At 43.0% G+C, this 23345-nt stretch overlaps 1 protein-coding gene across 2 annotated transcripts in view; it reads right to left on the bottom strand.

Annotated features, from left to right (window-relative positions):
* si:dkey-256h2.1 (uncharacterized protein LOC337520 homolog) overlaps window positions 1-23345 on the bottom strand; it is a 354044-nt gene that overhangs the window by 120051 nt on the left and 210648 nt on the right. For both annotated transcript variants that reach the window (XM_039736958.1, XM_039736959.1), the window contains exon 8: window positions 18710-18861. In XM_039736958.1, coding sequence (XP_039592892.1) covers window positions 18710-18861 — 152 coding nt within the window. The remainder of the gene's footprint in view (window positions 1-18709; window positions 18862-23345) is intronic.

Genomic DNA, 23345 nt, shown 5'->3' on the forward strand with positions numbered 1-23345 from the left:
TATTCTTGCAGTCTCTTTTACCTGCCTTAAAATCATAAATGTGTTTGTTTTCAGTCAACAGGCATGGGCATATATAACAGCATATCACATATGACTCTCAAAATCCACTTAACTGAATTCAGGGATATGGGGGCTGGAAACAGCCCAGGAAGTCCATTACGACACCCAATGATGCACACAACTACACCTCCAAAGGGCCAATTCAGAGTTGCCAGTTTGAATACATACGTCTTTGAATACAGTATATGAACGGAAAATCAGAGTATAACCCCTCCAGACAAAGGGAGAACAAGAAGGCACCTCACAGACAACATCTAAATAATAAAGAACAGAGTCTGAACTTCACTGAATCACATTACTGATTTGACTGACACTCAGTAACATTTTAGGAATTAATAAACTGTCCTTCATAAATGTAAGTGTTCCAACCAGGGTCTAACATTTCATATAACATGATTATGAGTAATAAGCATGTAGTGAGAAGTCAAGAAAATTGACACCTTTTTATTGGCTAACTAAAAAAATTACAATATGCAAGCTTTGATTACGTCTTGCCTGAAGAAGGGGCCTGAGTTGCCTCGAAAGCTTGCATATTGTAATCTTTTTAGTTAGCCAATAAAAGATGTCATTTTGCTTGACTTCTCACTACATTCATAATGGCTAACACGGTACAACACCCTAGTACTATATTATTAAGCATTGTCACAAAACGAGACAAAGACAGAAAAAGGTTTGGGGCAGCCACCCATGTAATTAGGTATCCTGGCTGCAAAGTCGTTTTCTTTTTCCAAATACCAGCACTGAAGTGCTTACAACAGAGTCCAAAACAAGACTGTCAGAGAAGGGAAAAGGGAAGGCTTTTAAAGGGGGAGGCAGGAAGTGAGGTCATAAGGATTGGGCACGTGTTCATCTTTCATTGGATTAGTCCCGGATGTGACATCAGGGGGGCCGGAGCTGGCAAGGTCTGTCTCCATTGGCTCGGTCCCAGAAGTGACGTCCAGAGAGACAGGTGGAACCTCCCGGGTTAGGTCTACAGGGAAGTGAGAAAGAGAGTTAGTGCACTCTGCCACATCCCGGCATGGCTCAGAACTGCCTTCACTCGAGCCCTTTAGCTGCCTCCCATGCGCGCGTGTGTGACAAGGCCCCCCCCTCAGCCCAGACCTGTCGGGTCGGGCGACCCTAGAGAACCCGAGAGAGAGCATCAGCGTTGGCATGGAGAGCACCCCGACGATGAACGAGCGAAAACTTGTACGGCTGCAGGTCAAGAAACCACCGGGTGACCCGCGGATTCGACTCCTTGTGCAGGGCCATCCACTGTAGAGGTGCATGGTCCGTGACAAGGGTGAACTCACGGCCCAACAGGTAGTACCTCAGCTGAGTGATCGCCCATTTAATCGCCAGAGCCTCCCTCTCCACCGCTGCATACCTGGTCTCCCGGTCCAACAGTTTCCGGCTCAGGAACATGACGGGTGTTCACACCATCGACACTTTGGCTCAGCACGGCTCCCAGGCCTGTGTCCGAAGCGTCCGTCTGGAGGATGAAAGGCAAAGAAAAGTTAGGTGCCATCAAAATAGGTGCGGACGTAAGGGCCTTCTTCAAGTCACCAAATGCAGTGTCTGTTTTGCAGTCCATACCACAATGTTCGGGGCCCTCTTCTTTGTTAAATCGGTCAAGGGCGCCGCTCTCTACGAAAACCGGGTACAAACCGGCGGTAGTACCCGGCTAACCCGAGAAAGGCTTGGACCTGCCGCTTGGTTCGCGGACGGGGCCATTTCAGAATGGCATCAATTTTGGAGCACTGTGGCCTTACGGTACCCCGACCCACCAGGTAGCCTAAATATTTGGCCTCGCTTAATCCAAAGAAACATTTCTTGGGATTAATCCGAGCCCGCCTCACCAAGTGTCCGTAATACCGCTTGGACATGCTGTAGGTGTTCCTTCCATGTGCTGGAATAGATGACCACGTCATCTAGGTAGGCAGCACTGTATGAGTTATGAGGCCGAAGCACTTTGTCCACCAGGCGCTGAAAGGTTGCTGGAGCCCGTGTAACCCAAATGGAAGGACACGATACTGCCAGTGTCCGCTAGGGGTACTAAGCGCGTTTTTCCTTGCGAGTCCGTTAAAGGAACCTGCCAGTACCCTTTGTCATGTCAAGTGTGGTCAGGTATTGAGCCTGTCCAAGCCTCTCGAGGAGGTCGTCCACGCGTGGCATTGGATAGGCATCAAATTGGGAGACCTGGTTAAGCCGGCGGAAGTCATTGCAGAACCTCCAACTCCCGTCAGGCTTACCGACGAGCACAATGGGGCTGGACCAGGGACTATAACTTTCCTCAATTACACCTAGTTCCAGCATGCGCTTGATCTCAAGCTCCACTTCAGCCTTTTTGCCTCGGGAAGGCGGCAGGCGTTCTCGGACAACAACCCGGGCTCTGTCACAATGTTGTGCTCAATCAGAGAGGTCCTTCCGGGTGTTCACTGACTACCTCTCGAGCGGTCCGGATAACTGTTTCCAGCTCCTGCCGTTGCCTGGGTCTCAAGTCTGTGCCAAAGTTAAGGTCGTGTGTGTGGCGAAGAGTGAGCGGGGCTGGCGGAGGAGGGATCGGGGTCCCTGTCCTTCCACGGTTTCAGCAGGTTCACATGATAAACTCGCTCCTTTGGCCGACGATTGGGTTGACTCACCAAATAGTCGACCAGTCCCTTCCTCTCCTTAACCGTAGGGGCCCTGCCAGTGGGCAAGCAACTTAGAGTGGGAGGTAGGCACTAGGACCATGACCCGATCTCCGGGTGGAACTCCCGAAGAGGCGTGCCGCGTTGTAGTAGCGAACCTGTGCTGCTTGAGCCTCCTCCATGTGACTTTTAAGGACAGGCCGAATCTTTCCAAATCTATCGCGTAACTGCGTGATATACTCCAGTATGTTAGTGGTGGGAAGAGCCTCTTCTTCCCAGCCTTCTTTCAAAATATCCAATATGCCCGAGGTTGTCGCCCATACAGTAGTTCAAAGGGGAGAACCCGTGGAGGCTTGTGGGACTTCCGATAGGCAAAAGGACGAGGGGGAGGAGCTGATCCCAGTTCCTTCCATCCTCGCTGACCACCTTACGCAGCATTTGCTTGAGAGTTTGATTAAACCTCTCTACTAATCCGTCGGTTTGAGGATGATACACGAGGTTTTAAATGCTTTATTTTCAGTAATCTGGCAGTCTCCTTGAACGTCTCCGAGGTGAAGGGGTCCCCTGGTCTGTCAAGACTTCTTTGGGGATCCCCACGCGCAATACCCTAGTAATTCCCGTCGATGGCTTTAGAGGTAGCTGGCGCAACGGAACAGCTTCGGGTATCGTGTAGCATAATCCACGAGGACTAAAATGTACTTGTGTCCTCGGGCTGAGGGCTCTAGAGGTCCCACCAGGTCGACCCCGATTCTGTGGAAGGGAACGTCAATCAATGGAATAGGAACAAGAGGAGCACGGTCCCTCCTAGGAATCTGTCGCAGTTGACACTCCGGGCAGGAAGCGCCAAAGCGGCGAACCTCCTCATTAATTCCTGGCCAGTAAAACGGGCTTGATCCGCTCCAGAGTTTTTCGGTGCCCAGGTGGCCACCTAGGAGGTGGGCGTGTGCTAGCTCGCAGACCTGCCGCGGAAGGTGCGCGGCACTAGCAGCAGCCTCGTCTCCTGCCCGTCATGCATTGCTACACGGTAAAGGAGGTCATTATCTAGCACAAAGTAGGGGCCCTGTGGCATCGACTGACTAGTGCGCTGGCCATTGACAAGGACCACTGCATTTTTTACAAACTTCAGGGAGTCGTCATTCCATTGCTCCCTTTGAAAGAAGCCGGCGTCTTTTAAATTGAAACCGCAACACGGAGAGAGGGTCAGCGCCGACCTCAATGGGCGTGGTTTCCTCCCGCTCCGCGGGCGTTGGTGGATGGCGTGTCAGCCTGCGGCGGCCGGAGTTGCCACGTCAGCCAGGACGGCTGCTTCACTCTCTCTGCCGGCTGATTACACGGCGTGGAGGCAGCTTGAGACGGTTCATCTCCGTCCATAACGAGGCCCAACTTAACCCGGGAGTGGTATGTGTCTCACCGCTTTTAATTCAGACCAGTCCGCCCTAGTATCACCGGTGTGGAGGATCAGGAAGGATTGCCACGGTTACTTTCTGGACTGATCCTCCGTAGCTAATGACACAGCGGCGGTCCTGTACCAGCGGGTTTCCCGTGGACACAGGTTATACTGGTCTTGAATTTTAGCCATTGTCGCGGTAGCACAAAGCGGCGGGCAACAATGGAAATGTTGCTGCGGAATCGAGCAGAGCGGAAGTTTTAAACCCGTTAACGATCACCACGCCTGTATGCGGGACCGTCAGCGGGTTTGTCAGAGCACACCAAGCCCTCCTCCCCTCCACCTGCATTCCTCCTCGCCTCCAAGCGGTTTGCGTGCCAGCGCCGCGACCCATACAAGCTCCGGGTGTACAGGGAGGGGCTAGGTCTTGGGACATACCCGGCTGAGTTTGACAGAAGGGCGGTTCTGCTCTCCCAGAGTGTGAGGCCGCCCTCTGTGTTTCCAGAAGCTCTATGAGCCCTGACATGTTCTAAACTGCGCCCCAGACCGGCTGGGTGAAGCCCTGGGGAAGTGCTTTCAGGAGCAGATAGCACGCTACCTGCTCAATGACCTGGTAGGGCTTGTTTTCCAAGGGCCGTAGCCACTGCCATACTTTGCCCATAAGGACCAGGCTTGTTTACTGGTCGGCCTCTCAGGGTCCAACCTCCACTTTGTTATTTTACTCCCCTGCCAGTCTGGGGCACCCCTAGGTGGTAAATGGGGCTGTGGTTTCACTGGGGGGCAGGCACTCTCCCCCAAGAGAGCATACTGAGTCCCTCTCATCTCCCCCCTCCAGGGCAGCCCAATTCGGTGAGCCCCACCCGCACACTCCCTGGCCTCTCTAGATGGCCTAGTTCTGCGTGCTGGGAGCGGAGCCCGCACCGGGTCTCGCCGAACCACGGGGCACCCTCCCCGCCTGAATACTCGGCCCCGGTACACTCCCACCTGGGTGTTTTGCAGGTCCTGTCCCTTTCTCTTCTGGGACTTCTCCATCCTACCGACTACGCCACTGTCACAAAACGAGACAAAGACAGAAAAAGGTTTGGGGCAGCCACCCATGTAATTAGGTATCCTGGCTGCAAAGTCGTTTTCTTTTTCCAAATACCAGCACTGAAGTGCTTACAACAGAGTCCAAAACAAGACTGTCAGAGAAGGGAAAAGGGAAGGCTTTTAAAGGGGGAGGCAGGAAGTGAGGTCATAAGGATTGGGCACGTGTTCGTCTTTCATTGGATTAGTCCCGGATGTGACATCAGGGGGGCTGGAGCTGGCAAGGTCTGTCTCCATTGGCTCGGTCCCAGAAGTGACGTCCAGAGAGACAGGTGGAACCTCCCGGGTTAGGTCTACAGGGAAGTGAGAAAGAGAGTTAGTGCACTCTGCCACATCCCGGCATGGCTCAGAACTGCCTTCACTCGAGCCCTTTAGCTGCCTCCCATGCGCGCGTGTGTGACAGCATGTAATCTCTATATACAACCACAAAATTCAAGTCTGCTCTGTAGATATCAAAACATCAGCACTGCTGAAGACATTACGTTTAGAGTTGAGCACAAAGTAGGAGTGAAGAAAACACATGAATAAGTATAAAAGAACATACAAATTCCACAAAGACCTTAAGTGATAGGGAAACTAGATAAAGCAATGTGCCCCTAAATTACGTTACCTATACAATATGAATAATATGATTTGTGCGGGGGGTTAGATGCCTTTGCGGAGTGTCGGAAAATGCAGCATTAGGCCTGTGCTCAAATCATTTGTGAAAAGGTCCAGTTTAACTTGGAATGCGCGCATCTGTTCCACAAGGTCGATGACAGTTTTGTCTCTGCCTTGTAGTCCCAAATTGAGATCGTTCAGGTGTTTGAATATGTCGCTCAGAAAGCAGGCATCGGCCATGAAGTTGTCGTCCAGTATGCGACTCAAGTGCGCGTTCTGCCTTTTTTGCTTGCTGCGCGGAGGAAAGTTATGATCTCTTCTCTGAGACCGCAGAAACGGCTCCAGTGCTTTGCCTTTGGACAGCCACCTCACGTCATTATGCAAAAGAAGGTCGTGGTGCTCAGCAGAAATTTCTGACAGCAGCATGCTGAATAAGCGGTGTTGGAGGCTTGATGTGGAGCGAATAAAATGAATTATAGCCATAACGTTGTCCATTGTCGTTTTGAGCGCCCCGCTTAGTTTTGCGCAACCCGCCTGATGCACAATGCAGTGTAAGGAGATCAACTGAGGTGCAACAGTGGACCAACGTGCTGCCAAACCATTCACTTTCCCTGTCATGGACGGAGCCCCATCTGTCACAAGCATGCACACACGCTTCATATCCAGACCACTGTCTTAAAAAAAGGCGGAAATTTTCCCAAAGACTATATCGCCAGTTGTGTGTCCTTCTAACGGCAGTAGGTCGAGCAGCTCCTCTCGGAAGCATTTGCCATCAAAAAAACGGACATATATGCACAACTGAGCAGTACCAGTTCTGTCTGTGGACTCACCTACTGCTATAGACATAGTATCAGCTTTCATCAGGTCTCCTAACAGCGTTTCATACACATCTGCAGCAAGAATTTCAACCCTACGAATGTTTGAAGTATCTGACGGGGGCACGTTTTTTATAGCAGATACCACGCTCATTTTAATTTTATCGTCATTTATCACCTCATCCACGACAGCCAGCATACAGTCCTTCACGGTTTCAGAGTTTGTGAATGGCCTTTTCTTTTTTGCCAGTATCCAGGAAACACGAAGGGATGCTACAGTAGCTCTCTCTTGGGCTGTGAATGACCGCACCATGGTAGCACTGCTCCGGTTGTAAGATGCAATTAAACTCTGCACTTTTGCAGTCCTCTCTTGAGAGCCCTCTGGAAAATTGGTGTGAAAAGTGTGGTGTTTCTCAACATGATGCCTCCGCACATTGTAATCTTTAAATACTCCAACGCACTCATTACAAATTAAACACATCGGTTTGGCGTTTGGATGTGGCGGAAAAATAAACAAGTATTTGTCAGTCCAGGCAGGGTTAAACTTACAGTTTTCATTGGCAATTTTACGTTTCAGTGTTGAGAAAGACATATTGATAGTAATCTAAGCTACTATCGGTACGCTCTGCATTGTTTGCGTGTTGCAGGCTACGTAATTTACGTAGGAATGCACGTTTTTGGCGGGACCATAGACATAATAAATACTTTATATTTATATTAATATACTATATATTTATATTAATATAATATATATATATTAAATTATATTAAATAACAATTTATGAATAATATATATTAATTTATTATCTATGGGCGGAACCACAGGCTGGGCCACTCGGAGGTTGATTCTGGGCCGCATTTGGCCTTGGGCATAATTGAATAGCCCTGATATAGGGTATGCTACATAATATTAGAACATTAAAGAAGCCTGTAAATATACTAAAAGTAGGCCACTGCATGAAATTCTGCCCATGCTATGACCAGAAAGCCACTGAAATAATTATCCACAAATCTGAGGTAACATAAAAAAGGATCTAAAAATATCTTTGACCCAATAAGTCTATTAGTGAATGATTCACAATATGAGCAAGAAATTATTCAAATTTCATTGCAAAGATGTTGAGAGTGAAAAGAAGCAAATAGCTGAAGTTTCTTGAACAATTATACATCTTCTAAAATTTGTGGATGGATAGTTCAGGTTTAGAGGTACCGTATATACTTGAATATAAGCTGAGTTTTTCAGCACCCAAAATGTGCTGAAAAACATCACCCTTGGCTTATATTCGAGTCAGGTCCCGCTGCCCCCGTCAACCCGACAGAAAGCTGGAGTGTACAGTACCTGCTGCGGGCTCTGTGTGGTGCTGTGCAGCCTCTGTGAGAGTCATCCCGGGCTGTGTGCTGCTGGGTCTGTCCGGGCTTCGTGCGGGCAACACATGGCCACTAACTGTGCCTGCCGGACCCCTCGTGCACCTGCAACTAGTGTGCTCATCTGCACGCCAAAGTAACTCCACTGTTGCTCTGCCCTAGGCGTGATGGAGTGATGTCGCCCGCAACCCTGGACTCGTCTTCTAGTTATACCCAAATAAGTACAGTAGGTTAGTGTTAAATATTAAACCAAACTGGCTCTGCAGAGTAAAATAAAAAGATATACTCAAGAGAAAGGAGCTGTTCTATTATCACAAATGTCCAGTCTCTTTTTAGCCACTATAAGGCCATCGACCTTTCAAAGGAACATTTCTCAAACATGGAAGTACCATTGTTTTTCAACAAATGGAGCACAACGATTTGCTTTTAGCCATGCTAATGAAAGCCCATGTTGAATCCAGCAGAAATGGCTTTTCAACTATCAGTTGTTTCCTAATCAAGGAACAGCTTTTGCTGTTTGCTACATGATAGGACAAGTCTATAATGCACATGAATTTCTAAGTACATTTGTTGAGGGTACCTTGGGCTTGTTCTGCCACAGCACTGACAAAGCAGAAAGAAAATGTATTTTTGAAAAGAAAAATGCCACCCATGCTGTAATTTCAAACAGGCTTCTGTTTCGAAGCGGAGCCAGGGGCACAAAGAGGAGAAAGAGTGACGGCTCTGTGCATGTTACATTCCAGGTGTGCTGCTAAACCAGTTAATGGTACTGGTAAATAGTAAAAAAAAAGGCAATGGATGTTTCAAATTGAACAGTATTGTAAATTCAGTGTCGCTTCAGCAGGGGAATGGAACTTAGGATGATTATTCACTCAGGTGCATACTAAATAGGTCCAACAATGAAATCTTCCCTCTCTAGATCTTATTTATACATTTAAATATCAGTCCCTTCTGTTGGTTGTACTCTCCCAGATTAAAGGGGGTCTGTAGTCACTTTGTTGACATACAGTTCCCCTGATCGCTGCACGGAGCAGCCACTTGTAATGTGGCTGCCCCGTGTATCCGATGCCGCTAAAGGCATCTATTTAAGGCATCTGAGTGAATAATCATCCTAAGTTCCATTCCCCTGCTGAAGCACCACTGAATTTACAATAGTTTTTTCATTCTGTTTTATTATTATGGGAGAATGGGCTGGTGAGAGAGAGTGTGGGGGTGGTGGGGAAGATGTTGGAAGAGAGAGGTGGGGGGTAGAGAAAGAGAAAGAGAGAGAGAGAGAGAGAGAGGCCTGTGAGTTGGGGAGAGAGAGGGGAGGTAGGAAGAGAGAGGAATGGTATGGAACAGGTGGGGATGGAGAGAGAGGAATAGGTGAAGATAGAGAGAGAGGGTGAGGGAGAGAGAGAAAGAAGAAGTGTGGGTGGAGAGAGAGGGGGGAGGTTGGGGGGCAGAGAGAGAGTGTAGATGGGGGGCAGAAAGAGAGAAGAGGTGGGGGGCAGAAAGAGAGAGAGCGAGAGAGAGAGAGAGAGAGAAAGATGGTGAGTGGAAGAATGGGCCAGTAAATAAAAATACCAATGACTGCCTGGGGTATCAATTTACCGGTTTTGGTTTTGTATGCTTTGCCACAGCAATTCAAATGGTCCAAGTCCTCCCCTAGCCTCACCATATCTAAGAGGCCATGCTTGTGCTGATTAGAGAAGCTACTGTAAGTTCGGTAACAGAGAACAGCTTCACAAAAAAGGAATCACATTGTCACTCAGCAGGGTGGAGTATTCTAAGCTGCAGTGCAGATACAGCATCTAATAGACTCTGTCTGAATGCTGGCAGAGACTGAACTGCAGAACGACAGTGTACAGACGCTGCCATTCTGTGCTATGGAGAGGGGAGGGTGCATGAGTGGGGAGAAATCGGTACGGTATTTGTTTACCATATTATGGCTGTTGCTGATCTGGAACCATAAAGTCTTCTTTTTTTATCCTGTTAGAAATGGATACCAGTACCGCTAATCCTGGACCAAAACAAAAATGCAAGTCATACTACGGTGGTTTCAAGCTCAAGGTTGTGTTAAGAGCATCCATCCATCCATCCATTTTCTAACCCGCTGAATCCGAATAGGGTCACGGGGGTCTGCCGGAGCCAATCCCAGCCAACACAGGGCACAAGGCAGGAACCAATCCTGGGCAGGGTGCCAACCTACCGCAGGACACACACAAACACACCCATCACACACTAGGGCCAATTCAGAATCGCCAATCCACCTAACCTGCATGTTTTTGGATTGTGGGAGGAAACCGGAGTGCCCGGAGGAAACCCACGCAGACACGGGGAGAACATACAAACTCCACACAGGGAGGACCCGGGAAGCGAACCCAGGTCCCCTAACTGCTGCAGTGCTACCACTGCGCCACCGTGCCACCCGTGTTAAGAGCAGAAGAAAGCAATAACAGTATTGCAAGTAGGGAATTTTGTGTTGAGGGAGTGGTGGAAAATGAAGGCTGACTTGGAAAATACTCCAAAGGCTAAAAAAGCTTGACGTAGTTTAACGACTTCTTACGGGGTTCTAGAGACTGAATTGCATAAATAGGTTACGGAGTGTCATTAAAATGGGTACTGCGTAACACGCATGGAAATTCGCCTACGTGCCCTTCAAATGGCTAAGGATGCCAAATATAAAGCACCAGGCATGGAACATTTTGTTGTGTCAGCAGGATGGTGTACCCGCTTCATGAAAAGGTTTGGCCTATGTTTGCGACAGAGAAGAAAGATATAACAGAAGTTGCCGCAAGATCTTGAGGAAAAAGTGATGTCATTCCAATCATTCATCATAAAACAAAGAGGGATTCATAACTATGACCTGGGAGATATCGGGAATATGGATGAAACACCTATGACTTTTGATCTTCCAAGCAACAGAACTGTGGTAAGTTTGGGAGACAAAACTATTTCCCTCAGAACCACATGAAATGAAGAAAAACATTTCATAGTTGTTCTGTCATGTTTGGCTAATGGAACTAAGCTGTGGCCTCTCATTATTTTTAAAAGAAAGACCTTGCCTAAAAAGGCCAAATTCCCACCATGAATTAAAGTGCGTGCAGAGCTGCCTTAAAGAAGAAACCATCATTGCTAAATTGGGATATGTTCAGAGCCCACACATCTGATGATATTAAAAAATTGGCAAAGTCTCCTCAAGTTACTTTGACTGTTATTCCAGGTGGGCTTACATCTGTATTGCAGCACCTAGATGTGTCTTTAAATAAACCTTTCAAAGACCGTGTGCGAAAGATGTGGCATGAATGGATGTCATCTGGTCAAGCCCGACTGACAAAAGTTGGAAATCTAACGAAGCCCGACATATAATTAATAGCAAAGTGGGTTCGAGATGCATGGGAAGGCATTCCAGAGGACATGGTGCAATGCGTCTTCAAGAAATGTGGCATTAGTAATGCTATGGATGGCAGTGAAGACAGCGCTTTGTATGAGAATGACAGCAGTGATGGTGATGACTGCAAACTCAGTGATGATGACAATGTCTATGCTGATAACCTCACACCAGCTGAAGTTGGAGCTCTGTTTGGACATACAGATGATGAGGAGGAATCCAGTTTTAAAGGATTTTACCTCTTTGTGTTTTAGCTTGGTTGCTGATTGGGCTAAGGGGGTTGCACTCTTAAGCTATCATTGTTGATACCATATTGTTTTTGTTGACCCTCTTCTCCACTTACAGAGATAGTTTACTGTTTTTCTTTGAAATAAATACTCAAAAACATTTAACCTACTGATGCCACAATTAATGTATGGTAATTCTATTGGTATTTATTTTGATTAATGAAACTTACCAGTAGCTGCTGCATTTCCCACCCTAGGCTTATATTCGAGTCAATAAGTTTTTCCTGTTTTTGTAGGTAAAATTAGGTACCTCGGCTTATATTCGGGTCAGCTTATACTCAAGTATATTGGGTACTTTGCAACAACGGTGGATATTATGTTTGGTTCAAAGTAGAAAATGCTTTTGTACTGTATTTTGATTAAATAATTACACAATGCAGTCTTATTAGGTTTTCTTTACAAATGGGGTAGCCTGGGACAGGACCATTGAACCAGTGATAACGATTAAGTATCTTAATATACTGATGCTGTAAAAATGAAAAGTCAGATTTCTGTACATTCATACAGTATATTTCAAAAGACACCCGACTTTTCAAGGGTATACTTACTTTTACACATCACATTCACTCTTTATCAACCTGTTTATTCCATTGAAAACTGCATAAATGTTGTCATAAGCTTGCGTATTAAAGACCAAGCTACCAACGTGAAAGGAAAAAAGCATTATATGGAAAGAAATGAACAATATCTTAACCCAGTGGCTTCCATAAAGCAACAGCAAATTAAGAAAAGGAGAAGCACAAAAGTAATACTTACTAGTTGCTGGAATGTCATGACAGTTAAGCAGCTGTGATAAAGTGCTAGTACACTAATACACTAATATACAAAGAAGAGAAGGTACAGGTTTTCTTTATGCTTGTGCTTGTCTTTTTCTCTCTGGATGCATTTTTTAAACAAAATTCAGGTTACCAAGTTATTGTATATCCTATAATCAGAAAAAATTATATGATAATTTAAATGCATTATGTTCTTTTGAGGCAATTCGCTTGTGTTTATGGTTAAAGAACTCATTCTCTATTGTCACAAATAGATGATTATATGAGGGTGTAATCCATGCTATGAAAAAAAACATCAATAAAGTGAATCTACGGTAGGAGAATTCTTCCGGCAATACAGTAGAATTTTTTCTTAAAAGAAGTGTATTGTGTAGACACCCTCTGTGCTGTAAATACAGTATTAACTTTGATATCAGAAATTGCTCAAAGCATCAGTTATCGCCTAGGGTTACATTTTTGCAAATTGAAAAAAACAATTGCTTTGCCTTGAAATGGCAAACTTAAGCATCAACTTTAGCACTGTTAAAATTATTGACAGTGATAAACAAATGTTCTGACTGCAATGAATAAAATAGTTCTTTAAAATTGATTTTCAGAACAATATATTTCCTTTAAAGTATTTCAGTAACTCAAAATGAAACATTTTTTTACATTACCTACTTTGTAAGTACATCTACATCTATATATTAACAACTAGCAAAATACCCGCGCTTCGCAGCGGCGAAGTACTGCATTAAAATTTTTATTAAGAAGAAAATTAAACCTTTTTAAACTGAGGGAAAATATGCCAATAATTATTTGTTAAGGATCTCTTTGTATACCATGTTGTCAGTTCGGCCCTCCGGTTGTAATATGACCAAGCTGTGTGCTGAGTTTACTCTTGAGCATGTAACTTACAGTTGGCCACGTGAACAGTAATCTTGTCTCAAATCTCACACCTTGGATTGCTGTTGTCATAATCGGTTTGAGTCTCATGGTTTGTTTCAATTACGACAGTATTTGCAGGATTTGTTGTGTTGAAGTGACATTCGACATCTGTCAAGCGTTGTAAGCACACAACCGGTTTCATTGATAAAATCACATCCAGCTTTTGAGAGTTTAAACATTCATAAACATCAAAGTGTCCACTACTGAAATCGTCACCTGTGAATCTAAGATGTTTAAGAGGCAATGGCGGTTGTCGAAAGGTGTAAAATATTTGGCCATTTCGGTACACTTGAAAGCGACAACTGAACAATTCAGCGGCAGCCATCAACTCACATGCAGAACCATAGGTGAAGGGCTTAAGCATTTCACTCTTCTAGTGCTCCTGTGTAGTATAATTATCTCCTGTACCGTCATCAGTCCACACCTTGAACCTGTCCCAGTCATTCAATACATAAGACACAATGTTCCTCCGGATATCAAGAGTGAGCCTGATATGGTCGTGCAATATGTAACAAAGAGAATGGAAAAGGTAGGTGGTATCTCCGGGCATGGAAACCACTCAGTAAGTGACAGTTGTTTGATTGATAGTGATCATCTCGATAGACATGGTAATGGGGGTTGGAATGATAAAGAAATGGGTACCTGAGCAATGTAAAGTAAGTGTAAAATACCTATACAATAACTATAATTGTAATAAACAAACAATAAAACAGCGGAGAAGCCGTCGATTAAATAAAAAGGCTGTAATTATCAGTAGGGAGACGTGAATCCCGTGGCGAATCAAGGAAGGGAATGTAGAGACCGGAGCGACGGACGGTCTTATATAGGCAGGCAGCCAACAACGTGGGAGGCATTGGGATGGGGGACCCAACGCCACCTCACATGTTGACCGAGGTGCAGGCTATGGGCGTATATATGTGCGTAAGTAGGATTCAGTTAGCGTTGGGAACCCGTGTACCAAATTTCTTGAAGATGGGCCCATAAGTAACAAAGACTGTTGAAAAGTTCAATATGGCGGCCGACAGTGGCATCATACCACCGAAATAAGTACGTACATTGGTTTCAGTTAGTGCAGGGAAGCCGCCTACCAAATTTTGAGAAGATGGGGCCATAAATAAGAAAGTTCAACATGGCGGACGTTGTTGACCGTTACGACCATTACGCGTAGAATTTCGAAATGAAACCTGCTTAACTTTTGTAAGTAAGCTGTAAGGAATGAGCCTGCCAAATTTCAGCCTTCTACCTATACGGGAAGTTGGAGAATTAGTGATGTTGGAAAGTTCAATATGGCGGCTGACAGTGGCGTCATACCACGAAATAAGTACGCATACATTGGTTTCGGTTAGCTCAGGGAAGCCACCTACCAAATTTCGTGAAGATGGGGCCGTAAATAAGAAAGTTCAATATGGCGGACGTTGTTGACCGTTATGACCGTTACGCGTAGAATTTCGAAATGAAACCTGCTTAATTGTTGTACGTAAGCTGTAAGGAATGAGCCTGCCAAATTTCAGCCTTCTACCTACGGGAAGTTGGAGAATTAGTGATGTTGGAAAGTTCAATATGGAGGCCGACAGTGGTGTCATACCAACGAAATAAGTATGGACATCAGTTTCCGTTAAAAGTTCAATATGGCGGCTGAAAGTGGCATCATACCACCGAAATAAGTACCAAATTTCAGCCTTCTACCTACACGGGAAGTTGGAGAATTAGTGACGTTGGAAAGTTCAATATGGCGGCTGACAGTGGCATCATACCACCGAAATAAGTATGTACATTGGTTTCGGTTAGCGCAAGGAAGCTGACTGCCAAATTTCGTGAAGATGGGGCCATGAATAAGAAAGTTCAACATGGCAGACGTTGTTGACCGTTATGACCGTTATGACCGTTACGCGTAGAATTTCGAAATGAAACCTGCTTAACTTTTGCAAGTAAGCTGTAAGGAATGGGTCTGTCAAATTTCAGCCTTCTACCTACACGGGAAGTTGGAGAATTAGTGACGTTTGGAAAATTCAATATGGCGGCCGACAGTGGCGTCATACCATCGAAATAAGTAAGTACATTGGTTTCGGTTAGTGCAGGGAAGCCGCCTACCAAATTTCGTGAAGATGGGGCCATAAATAAGAAAGTTCAACATGGCGGACGTTGTCGACCGTTATCGACCGTTATGACCGTTACGTGTAGAATTTTGAAATGAAACCTGCTTAACTTTTGTAAGTAAGCTGTAAGGAATAAGCTTGCCAAATTTCAGCCTTCTACCTACATGGGAAGTTGGAGAATTAGTGATGAGTGAGTGAGTGAGTGAGTGAGTGAGTGAGTGAGTGAGTGAGTGAGTGAGTGAGGGCTTTGCCTTTTATTATTATAGATCTATATTCTGTAAATGACAAAGAGAGTATTACAAACATAGCCATAAATGTGGGTGGTTTGCTTTTGGCTTAATCTGCATATATCCAGTCAAACAAATTTTGAAATGATCACTATATAAAATCAACTCCTTTCTACAACTAAAATTAATCTAAACCAGTAATGTATCTGAACTACGAAGCACGTCATGGAGAATTTCTACAGTAATTAGGAAATGCTAGACAACACGTCTTCACGTTTGCATCTTAAAAGGGGGAAAACATAAAGATCACTGAAAATGATGCCTATTTGAATGAATGATTAGTACCAAAAATAACCTTGTTTTTTTACTATTTACTGTCTTTTGTTTGCCAAATTCATGCTCATTCATTCATTTTCTAAAGCAATGTTTTTAGTGCAAGGATGCTGTAGGGGAAAAGAGGCATTGCCCATTGAGCTAGGTCTTAGGGGCACACAAGGCCAGTGAAGGCAGGAAAAGCAGCAGACCTTCAGCTGTACACAACCCCCAACGTAGATCCCCAAGCTACATTTCAGAAAGTGGACGAACTGTTCATACTAGGATCTGCCTACACTTCATCTGATAACAAAGATGTGTAAATCATAGGTGACCTGACATCTTTGATGAGGCCCTCTCTCTCCAGTAAAATGCTTGAAAATAGACTCCAGGCAGGACAAAGACCTATAATTCAAAGGATGACAACCAGGATGGACAAATAACTCATCTTTAAGAATGCACTGATTTTGTAACTGAAAGTGACTTTAGTCAAATCTCAAGAAGGTTCAACTTTCCTTTATAAAGTAGCTGCACTCTACAGGGTTTGCAGAGTGGCAAGCTATGAGAAGCTGAGGAATTTTCTCGGAGGGATTCTGAAAGAACTCTGGGATTCTTCCCTGGGAGCACTCTGCGCACATTCTCCAACATTACATTCTAAGATCCTTTTCTCAGAAACTAACAAGTTGTGAGCCACTCTCACATCTGGAGATCTAGAAAGGCGACCCCTTCTTCACTTTTATGGACATGGAAACTGAGATCCAGTGTGCCAAGCTAAGTACTGGGCCCAGACTTTTGAGGAACAGCCATTACTTCAAGAAGGGAACTTCAGCATCTAAAGTATTGTGCTAGAAAGACTGATGCTTTTCTATATGAAGTTGCAGAGAAGGCACCAGAAGGCAAGCAGAGACGACAAAGCATACCATAGACATAGATCAATCATGCAGCAAACAGAAAGAATGCCCTCCAACACATTAAGAATCCTCAGTTTTAACCTGGAGCAACAACAAAAATAACAACACACAACATCCATAAAGACTTGGTGTCATAACCTATTTGTATGTGAAAGGATAAAGTAGAACTCTAAATAACCTGTAAAAAGCAAGCCTACATGTTATGCTGTATGCTTTGTCTGTCTAGTCTGTCTGAATCTATGCATTTATCATACTTCTATAATCCTTGTGTTTTTTAATTAATTGTATTATTATGTTCCTTAAAACAAGTGTGTTTCAGTTACCTTGATATAAGTATAAAGGCCAGGGAAGTACTTCCTACAATAGAGAAACGTAAGGCAAATGATGTAGAAGCCTTGCTGAAGAATTTGGTTAATAATTATTACCAGTATTTCCAAAGGCAAGACTGATAACTAATAAACCAATTTAAAATCCACTCAATTCCTACAAACTAATTAACCAATTTAAAATTCACTCAGTTCCCATAAGTAAGGGAGCAATAACACCTGAGTGGATCATCAGTACATACCAGTGCACATTAACTATTACTGTAATCATTAACAACACTACAGCAGGTTGATTGATTGTAAAGTCAAACCTATATAAAGCCACTGTACTGGTGTATGAGAAAGCAACACAAACTGCTGTGCCACCATGCTGCCATTGTGATCATTACACATTTGATGCTTTTAAAGTAGGAAAGAACAAATTAATAGCACATTTTTTTAAAAAAAGTTTATGATTATATAAGCAGAAGTGCTCCATTTTGGATGTCAATTGTAAATTAGGTCTTAATAAAAATGAATTAATTCCAATAGGTTAATCAGAAGGTAGGTATTTAGTGCATGTTTCTAATTATAAAATGAATAACATAGATTTATGAATTTGAGAAACGGAAGGTTAAGTAATGTAGAAATATATTTATAGGACAAGCACAGTAATCATAAATTCAGTGAATGATCATTGAAAATAAAGCATATCGTAGGAAGGTAACATAGGGAAATAAAAAAAATAACACCTTCATTTTGCAGGGTTTATATATTAACTAGAGACACACTTCATTTAAAACCATCCATCCATTCTCTAACCCGCTGAATCCGAATACAGGGTCAAGGGGGTCTGCTGGAGCCAAACCCAGGGCACAAGGCAGGAACCAATCCTGGGCAGGGTGCCAACCCACCGCAGGACACACCCACACACCAAGCACACACTAGGGCCAATCTAGAAACGCCAATCCACCTAACCTGCATGTCTTTGGATTGTGGGAGGAAACCGGAGCGCCGGAGGAAACCCACGCAGACACGGGGAGAACATGCAAACTCCACGCAGGGAGGACCCGGGAAGTGAACCCAGGTCTCCTTACTGCGAGGCAGCAGCGCTACCACTGCGCCACCGTGCCGCCCTTCATTTAAAACATAAATTGTAAATAAATTATAGAGAATGTAACCTCAATCATTTTATGTATAATCCCAAAATTCAAATAACTAACCATATTTTATAGAGAGCACTTGAAAAATGACTAAGCCGTACGTTCTGCTTTAATTCAGGAACTTTTACCTTTGTGACTTCAGGTTCGGTTTTATGTGGGGCTTTATTTTACAGCCAACATTTTATTTGAATAAATTCGCAATTAATGTAATTTCTAACAAACCTCAGACTAGTATCTGAATATTATTTTTGTTGTCTTAGATTTTCCGAAGAAGGCATTTTTACTGAAACCATACTTTCTTTTCCCAGAGTAAGATGGAAACTTATAAAATGATAACTTTCATGTTTAGTGTGATCTATCTTTGTCCATTTTTTAAAAATGCGTTTTAAGTAAATGTGAAATATCCTTACCTGCAGCAACCTGTTTTCTTTTACCCATTCGAATGTTGAGAGAAGGCTTCCAAGGCATTGCCCAAGGTGCTGTTTTCATCGTGAAGGTACAGTTTGTTGAGTCTAACAGGGGAATCAGTGGTGAAACGTCTGTCAGCCATCTTCCTATTCGTCTACGAGAGATGTATGCATTGAGGGAATATTGTTTAGATGACTAAAAAATATACAATGTCTAAATAAAGTGGAAAACTAAACACTATTTGAACAAAAGGCTTTTGGAAATGGATTGGCCATCTCATCCTAGAAATTTCTAAAGCATTAGTAAATCAGGTACAAGATATCCCTCTTCTTTGTGTTCCAAGACTGCTAAAACACAGTGTCTTTCCTTTATTTTAGCAAGATTTGGACATGACTTTAATTGCACAGACGTCTTACACGACGTAGCTGCCATGTTGTCACTGGTCACTTTGTGTAGTACATGCTTAGTGACTGCATAGCACCGTAGGGATTAGACTCACAAAGTGACAGCGCACAAAATGAAAGCTACCAAGAAAAAATAATCTTATGAAATGTATCCAGTGATGATGTCATTTCTGGTAAGTTTTTAACAAATAACAACAACAAAATTTATGTATATACCATGTTTTCATACAAATGATATAGCTCAAAGTGCTATACAAGATGAAGAAAGAAAAAATATAAAAATAAAATGATAAACAAAAATGAAAAATTATTGAGGCTACCTGATATTCATGGTACTATACTCAGGTATAAGTATGGACAAAGACAGACTATAAAACAATATGTTTTGTCTGAAAACTGCAGCTTCACCATCACAGGAATAACTCTCCAGTTATTATATGTTGTCCCTTTGGGAAAACGTACAGCTACATTCATGTCCAGTTAAGGGCAGTTAATAAATAAGCTGTTACAAGGTAATTGAATAATTAAGAAAGAGATGATGAAACTAAGTTCTAAGATACATCTTTTGATATACTAACTTGGACACATCATCAGTGATAACCCCTGAAGTCATCAAGTGTTTCTGGTCTTGTCGACTTACCATACACCCTCCCGAGAAAGACTGATCAAGCCTTAGTCTGTGTCAAAGTGGTATACACTCCACTGCTCTCTTCTGTTCAGCCAAAGTCATCTGGAGGCTCTTTCTGTAGTCTTCATGTTCCTCTTAATTGTTCTTACCCTGCATACTCCAGTGATACTAAGGGTATGATAGGCCCTACTCAGGTTTCATCATACAAACCCCCTAAAACCTAGCTCTACTGGAAAGCACCTTCTCCTTAACCCATGTCCCTAGCAGCACTCAACCAGCTCTTGACACTTTGCCTTCTTTTTCTCCTGAGTATCCTTGATCCCCCCCCCATTCCCAAGGTACAGTGAGTAGACTAGGATGAATTGTTTTATGGTCTCAGAAATGAGGATATCTGGTCTCATTTTTTTGTGTATGATGTGAGATGGTATCTTCAGTTGTCACTCAGTCCTATGCTGTATGCAACAGACCAATAGAATAAAACTTTGTTGTCTGCTTTGGCTGCTCTTCCTCCTTGACAAAACCTACCACCTTGACGGATAAGCAGACATTACTACTGGCACTAATCCCTACACAATTGACATGAGCACTTGATCGTGCAGCCAGGAGTCATTTAATGCCTTGGGGCAACAGAATAGGTGGTGTTCAAAAGACCTCTTTCTGGTACATAACTGAAAGGGTGGTGTTTCCACTTTTCCCAATAAAAACAAATTTAAAGGACACCACAGAATCTCAGGATCAAAAACTTGATCCTTTGGGTATCATTCCTTCAGATGTCCTCCCAAGTGATCTTCTGCACCACTGCCTGCTCCAATCTGATCTATGCTCCTTGCAACTTCATGAACATGGCTCAACTAATATCTTCCTCAGTAGCCACTCACACTTTATACAGCACCAGATCCCTCCTCTTCTTCCCATAAGTAGTATCACAACATGTCAGCATCCTGCTCCCAAGACCACTTCTGCCCTGGGCTACACTTCTCATTAGGGCTTTGTGCTGGAGCTGAGCCTCAGCTTGGTTGACCACATCAGTTCCCCCCACACTTCCTCTGAATCCCTCAATTAACCAGTTTAGGTTCACGTGTCTCAGTTTGTTCTCTTGCTTGTGTGACAGGAACATCGGCTTGTTATTTTTCCTGTACAGGGCAATGCTACTTAAGGCACACAGCAATCCTAACTACCACCGAAGATGACTGCTGACTGTCTGGTTAAAGCATTCCACTACTGAGAGATTATATTAAAATAAATCAAACAAAACAAAGATAACTCTCCAAAAGGGAAACAGTGGACAAAGTAACACCACATCATTTGATATTTATGCTAGTCTACTCATCTGCTGTGCTGCTCTTTATGTAGTTATTTATTTTTTATTGTTTTTATTTTAATTTGCTATTGTTTTTTTTTAACATGGGCTGTCCATGCTTTGCTTAACTGAATGTATCATATTATACCCATTAAAGTCTCCATAATACATAGCATGCATGAAAACATCATAAAATTGTAAGGGTCACAACTGTGAAAAATTTGTTAGTTATACTTTTCTTAACCTTAAATTGCATAACATGCTATAATTTGAGATTGTCTATCTCTTCTTTGGACAGCTCATGTGGTCCTGGTCTTTCCAATATGTTAATCTGTTGCTGATGATTTTGCTAGATGAAGAATGAAATTTCTTTGCATGTTTGAGCTGAGCGCACTACCAGAGATTCCATTTTGAACAGCAATGCTACTTCTCATTTGATCTATGGACCAAAAACCTGGTCACTTGGCTGAATGAGTGTTGATTCAAAGCATAAGATATTAATCTCATTTGGCAAGGAGGTCTCACAAGGTATTGCACTGGCAACTTTGCTCTCTTATGTGATTGCCTGAATGCCTTGACACATGCTTGGTGGTTCTAAGTTATTGCTGAAGTAAATTTCTATTTGAAAAATTTGCTTTACCTTTTTGGGGTATTCCTGACTGCTCTGTGTGTCCTTGTTGCTATATTTAAGCAAAGAATGAACGGCACCGTTAATCCTTGTTTTCTAATTATACATTCTACTTATTTCTCTAATTTTTACAACATTGTAAAGGTATGTCCTCTTTTAACCAGTTACTGATGATATTCATTCTACTGTTAGGTCGGGTCATCTTGGTAACTTTTACCATGAAGGTATTCTAGTCAATACAATTGAAGCGGTAATCCACATGTCATGCCACACCCAAAGTTCTTACTTATTATCTGACACTCTACACCATTTATCTTCCTGCTGGGTGCAGGAACAATGCTTCTGCCTGATCTTGTTGCACTTTCCATGCCATTACTTTATATTTGACCAGTTTAAGCAGTCATCATGCAGAAACAAAGAAATATGGGCCAAGTGACAAAATAGTTTCCCCTTCTGATGGAGAAAATACATATTGATAAACTTTTGGTAGAAGTAACACATGATATACTTAATCAAAGAGCTTCTGAAGGTAAACACTCTTGCTTGCTCAGTCTGCCAGCAGTCGTACTATCTCCTTAGTGTTAGAATAACGTACGATGTAAACAGGATTGATTAAAAGGGTACAGAAATTTGCTTATCAGTGGGCAATTCTTGTGGTTTGATTACCTTTAAACAGTATGGAATAAATGTACTGACGATTTTCTATCTACTGTACAGGTAAGCCCACAATCCATTTTTCTTATTGACATACATCTGCAGATCACTTCCAGAGAAGTGAATATTCAAATAATGTCAAATTCTCTAAGCAATATATAAATTGGCACATAAAAATACATGTTTAAAGACCCATATAAAGTCCAATTCGATAACTATATACAGACCATAAACAGAATTCAGTCTATTCTAGAATGCAAAAACAGTACTCCTTATAATGGTTATTAATTCAGCAAAGTGTAAAATAAATCTATTACAACATTTTATGAAAAACAGTATGCTGAGGAAAATGAACTTTACTGCTAGGACACTGAATAATATAGAAAAAGAAAATGTAGCATACACCTCCCTTTCCTCCAGAGTGTCAGCTATTTGAAGCTTGAGGCTACAATTAATAACTATGCATTAAATGGTGCCCAATACTGTCTCAGAACACAATCACTGGGTATATCTAGGTGTAAAATGTTCCACATCTCCAAATACATATTGCTTCCCCAAAGTCACATTAGTCGTTTCCATAGCATCGTTTTAGCTTCAGTGTTACAAGATTTGTTTTCCTTCAGTAAAAAAAAAGATTAATTTCATAAATATGACGTGGGAAAAATGTAATTTCCCATTATATACTGTACATGACATGATGGACTTTCATGCAGAGCTGGTTCTAGCCTTGTGCTGAGAAAGATGGTTAAAAAAAGTTCTAAGCTGAAATCTACTGATTTACAAGTAGGATTCTGAACCATTGGCAAAACAGCACTTTCAGTTATTAAGATTTTTTGTTACAGTAAATGTTGGTAATGCATTTTAGCCATGTGTCACACACATGGGATTGGGAGGCAGCTAAAGGGCCTGAATAATGGTAGTTCCATGCCAGACCAGGGGCTGGCAAGATGCACTATTCCGGCGTCAATGATGATGTAATTTCTGGCCCCGATGATGTCGCTTCCGGGCTCAACGTTTAAAGCCA

This window comes from Polypterus senegalus, chromosome 15, assembly GCF_016835505.1.
Source record: "Polypterus senegalus isolate Bchr_013 chromosome 15, ASM1683550v1, whole genome shotgun sequence".
Taxonomy (NCBI): Eukaryota; Metazoa; Chordata; class Cladistia; order Polypteriformes; family Polypteridae; genus Polypterus; species Polypterus senegalus.